Source organism: Etheostoma cragini, chromosome 2, assembly GCF_013103735.1.
Source record: "Etheostoma cragini isolate CJK2018 chromosome 2, CSU_Ecrag_1.0, whole genome shotgun sequence".
Taxonomy (NCBI): Eukaryota; Metazoa; Chordata; class Actinopteri; order Perciformes; family Percidae; genus Etheostoma; species Etheostoma cragini.
This window is the reverse complement of record NC_048408.1, coordinates 22,514,826-22,519,792: the sequence shown is the minus strand read 5'-3', so window position 1 is coordinate 22,519,792 and position 4,967 is coordinate 22,514,826. Positions and strand designations below refer to the sequence as shown.

Below are 4,967 nucleotides of genomic sequence, written 5' to 3'. Positions count from 1 at the left end.
ATCGCCAGGAAGTCAAAATGGGGGCCCAAACTACACGAGCTGTACCTTTCATCATTATTCCCATGAAAGAAGGAACATTTAGCATTGAGGTCAAAGCAGCTGTTAAAGATTCTTCGCTCAATGATGGAATCATGAAGAAGCTGCTGGTGGTGGTAAGAGAAACAGACTCCGTCACAGCAAAGTCCTATGTTAAAGTCAGTTAAAGGAATCAATCATCAGACAGAAAAGATGGCTCCAAAATAGTTGTAATTTCTAATGTTTGTCCTCACTGTTGTTTTTTCCAGCCTGAAGGCGTACTGGTTAAATCTCCTCAGATTATAATTCTAGACCCCACTCATAAAGGTGTAGGTGAGTTGATTCATTAAATAGCCACATTATGTAGTCATTTAGTAATATATTTTTCCCATTTGTTACCTAATCTCCCAACTTGCCCACTGTTTCTCCCTTTAGGTGGTAAACAAGAAGTAATTCTCAACAGTGGAATTTCTTTAAAAGATTTGGTTCAAAACACACCTACTAGCACACAGATCTCTGTAACAGGTCAGATATGTTATAATTCCGGCATGTTATGTCATAAAGTGCTTTTACAAATGAACTCCCCAAAGGTGCAAATTTGTAAATGACCACCTCACTAGTTGTAAGAACCTTTTCATATTTGTTTAATTGTTTGATTTGTATTGACATTTTGTCTTGTGTGTGTATGTAAATTTGTGTGCAGGGAGAGAACAAGTGTCTGCACTGGTGGAGAATGCCGTTAGTGGGAATTCTATGGGTACCCTTATTGTCCAGCCCGGCGGTTGCGGAGAGCAGAACATGGCTGGCATGACCCTACCGGTCATTGCAGCCACATATTTGGATAAAACCAACCAGTGGGAAACTGTGGGATTTCAGAAACGTGGCGAAGCCCTCCAATACATCAAGACTGGTGGGCTCAAAAATGTGTTTATTAGCACGGAGAACAGAAATCTTAATGATTGATTGATTCCACTTTGTGTGGGATATTAAAGTTTCTGATTTGCAGCATTGGTATCAAAAAGGCAGTGTGCTAGACAGTAATGCATGACATATCCTGGCCCCACATATAAAAGCTAGATACCCTGAGAATTATTAGTCTGACAGCAACCCATAGACTCATAGACCATGTTTTAACCAGGGTTGTCAGTACAAACAAAAACCTATGCCAGGAGAATCATATGAAAGATGCTATAATCACAGAATGTAACAGGACTTTTCAAACTGGTTGTGTGTTGTTTGTGTCCAGGTTACCAGAATGAGCTTGCCTACCGTAAAAATGATGGCTCTTTTGCTGTGTGGATGAAAAAAGAGAGCAGCACCTGGTGAGGCATCCAAACATCCATGAACTCATATGTAATTGTTTGGACATCCTCCTCTAAAGTAGATTCTCACAATGTAAGGATGGTATTTATCATGTGTGAATAAATCAAACTAAGCTTCCCCTCCTCTCTAAGGTTGACAGCTTATGTTGCCAAGGTGTTTGCCATGGCGAACACTCTGGTGGAAGTGCAAAGTGAACACATCTGTGAAGCCATCAAGTTTCTGATTCTCAAGGCACAGCAACCTGACGGAATGTTTCGAGAGATTGGATTTGTGTTAAGTAACGCAATGCGTGTGCGTGTACTGATTTCATTTACATAAATTCTTCATCTTGGTGCAACAACAATAGCCAATTGAGATGAAATCCTTATATTACGAAAACTATTTGTGTGTGTGTGTGTGTGTGTGTAGGGTGGGACGGTAGGAAGAGAGTCAGATGCCTCCATGACGGCCTTCTGCCTTATTGCCATGCAGGAGTCCCGCACACTATGTGCTGACAGTGTTAATGTGAGTACCTCACATTGAAACAATGTTTTCTCTTCCTCCCTCACCTCTTTTATTTCTTCACTTACTAGCTCCACACCAGTGAGAAGCAAAACAAAGATTGAAGCACTAAATCACTATAAAGCAACTGACAATTTTCAAAGCCGCCTTAGTTACTTTTGCTACTCCAGTCTCCTGTCAAGCTTTACTTGCACAGGACACAATGCAATTTCCAATAAGAACAGGGAAAGGTCTATCATTTTTTAAATTGGTAAATTTTTTTTTTAGACAAAGGAAGACAAAAGTCATTTCAATCAGGAGACACTTTGTTACAAATATGCAAAGATTTATTGGACATGTGCATATTAAGAAATGCAGAGTCTTTGGGGATTAGACACCTTCGTTAAAACATATTTTAAAGGGCTAGAGAAGCCAGAACCCGGTTGCCGTTGTTAACGATGCCCGGAGGTGAAGTCAAGGAGGAGGGTTGCACATTTACCTTAAAAGACAGCTGATAGCAAGGAGAGAAGACATTTAAAGCAGGATGTCATGCTGTGATTGGATCATGAATTCTGTGACCAATTCTGGTTGGTTTGCTGAAGAGTGAACGCCTGTTAACAGCTGAATAGTTTTAGGGAGATATAATGGTGATTGGGTTTAAGTTCAAGTTTATTTAAAGTCTTCCTGAAGGAATTTGCGCTGAGATTCATTTGCATGTCAAACCTTGCTCTTGCATTTGTATGAAAACAAAAATCCAATGATGACACAGTGAATCCTTCAACAAGTGTACTCATTGTTGTGCGAGTAAAAACGGACCACTCTTCTACACTCTACATCCACACTTTAAAATATTATACCAGACTGACAAAGACATCTCACTTTACGTCACAGACCCCGTTTCCACCATGTATTTAAATCTGCACTGAGTGATCTTATAATCTTCTTCAGATCTTATAAGTGGACAGCTCTGAATACAGTTGTGAATGAGGCTTGCATTGAGGACACACTGAGGTTGGATCACTAAGACCACATAAGTAGGTGATCCTGGCCACATATGACCACATTATGTTAGCATTGTGTACGTGTATGTATCCTGTGCCACATTACAGACTCAACTGTGCGCGGAACTACATGCTCATTGAAAGTATTTTTTCATTACCCAGAAACCACTGATATTTTTGAAATAGTGTGTTTTCGACGTTATCTTACGTTGGTGATGGGTCAATGTTTTTGTTCTGCTGCTGCCTACTTTTATATTAAATTATAAATATATATATCTGTATATTATGTATACATACACTGTATATATACTTAACATGACTCCTATAAGCAGACATGAAACATAAAATAAAGCAGATATACTGTAGATACTACACCTCAAACAGGAAGGAATTCAGTTAGAAGCTATTAAAACAATGAGAGGACTACCAGAAAAGTCTTTTTCTCCTGCACATGTCCAAATGCCGAAAGTATGATATATGTGAGATTAACAACTGAATTGGTGACATATAAAATAGAGGCACTAAAACCTCCTGCTGCGTAACACTTGCTTTGGAAGGCTGATACTGTGTGGAGTTGTCTGTTTTGAAAGCTAAATCAGCTCAGTATAGCTCATAAGACACAGAAGAGAGAGGGGACACTCCAGTCTCAGCTATTCTCCCAGGATCATTCCTGAACATATATGGATTGAAATAAGTGGATTACTGCTATCCGACTGTTCTCCCATTGTTCTCCTTTCTCCTTCCTTCGTCTTTTCCTTCTGTTCAGAGTCTGCCAGCCAGTATAGACAAAGCTGTGGCCTATCTGGAAAGACGTTTGCCCCACCTCACCTACTCATATGCTGTTGCTGTGACGTCATATGCCCTGGCCAATGAAAACAAACTGAACAAAGACATCCTCAACAACTTTGCTTCCCCAGGTGTTGTCACACAGCAACATTATTAAACTAATAGTACATAATAATGGTATATGGTGTGGTATATATATTCAAATATAATACATCCATGAATAACAACTATAATATGTTTATTAGAGCCTGACCGACACACAAGGTATGCTGTTGTTAGAACAATACAGGGACCAGCAACCCTACGGTTCCCAACCCAACTCCCTACGGACTGAGATACTGCCACCAAAATATAAAATAAACATATACTGTATACTGTAGATACCGTAAATTCACTAAATATAATATGTTAATGTGTAAGGCTTTAAAACCAAATATCAATTTTTTTATTTAATTTTTTAATATCGATATCTGTATCTACCTTAAAATTCCTTTCTCTGTCGGGCTGTCATAAGCACAAGCCTCTATGTAAATTTATGATTTTAAGGACTAAATGACCTTAGAAGGATAAAAAAGCTAAGTGAAACTTAAACATAATATTAACTAGAATATAATAATATCAAATAGGGATGAGGGATTGTGGAATTCATTTGGTTTCATGTACAACATTGTGCTAAAAATACATTTGTGTGTGCCTTTTTCAGACAAATCCCACTGGCCAGTCTCTACAGGACACGTTTACACACTGGAGGCCACAGCTTATGCTCTTCTGGCTCTGGTCAAGGCCAAGGTGAGTGTGTCCCACTTGTGTTTTTTTACCACAATGTCATACTATAGAAAACGTACAACTGAGTCCTCATCAATGCTACCTCACTCAAAGAAATCTGGAAACAAAAGTTAGTAAATGACTGAATGTCTCTCAGTCGTGTAGAAGCTTTATAGTAGGCTTTTGAAACTGGCAAATTTAAATCTAAACTATAACTCTAACAGAATCAGCACTTATCTCTAATTTTACTACAGTCTTTAAAGTGAAGTCAACCACAGAGAATTTGAACCATTGACTTGCATTCTGTTAATAAAGGCATTTGAAGAAGCCAGATCTGTTGTGAGATGGTTCAACACACAGCAGAAGGTGGGCGGAGGCTATGGATCAACTCAGGTAACACAGAACCCATTCTCCAGCTTGATACCTGCAGCTTATGTTAGCTCACAACCTTTTTTTCATCTAAATATTGTTCCCCTTCCTCACTCTTTTCCTTTTTAGGCTACTATAATAGTGTACCAGGCTATAGCAGAGTACTGGGCTTCTGCTAAAGAACCAGAGTATGATCTGAATGTGGACATCTTGTTGCCGGGCAGGTCA

The 4,967-nt window shown here is 39.0% G+C and overlaps 1 protein-coding gene across 1 annotated transcript in view; it reads left to right on the top strand.

Moving 5' to 3' along the window:
- LOC117958762 (complement C3-like) overlaps positions 1-4,967 on the top strand; it is a 155,296-nt gene that overhangs the window by 14,800 nt on the left and 135,529 nt on the right. Inside the window, exons 23-30 of the mRNA XM_034895388.1 lie at positions 9-152; positions 285-348; positions 451-540; positions 719-925; positions 1,262-1,337; positions 1,470-1,629; positions 1,747-1,842; positions 3,586-3,736. Coding sequence (XP_034751279.1) covers positions 9-152; positions 285-348; positions 451-540; positions 719-925; positions 1,262-1,337; positions 1,470-1,629; positions 1,747-1,842; positions 3,586-3,736 — 988 coding nt within the window. The remainder of the gene's footprint in view (positions 1-8; positions 153-284; positions 349-450; positions 541-718; positions 926-1,261; positions 1,338-1,469; positions 1,630-1,746; positions 1,843-3,585; positions 3,737-4,967) is intronic.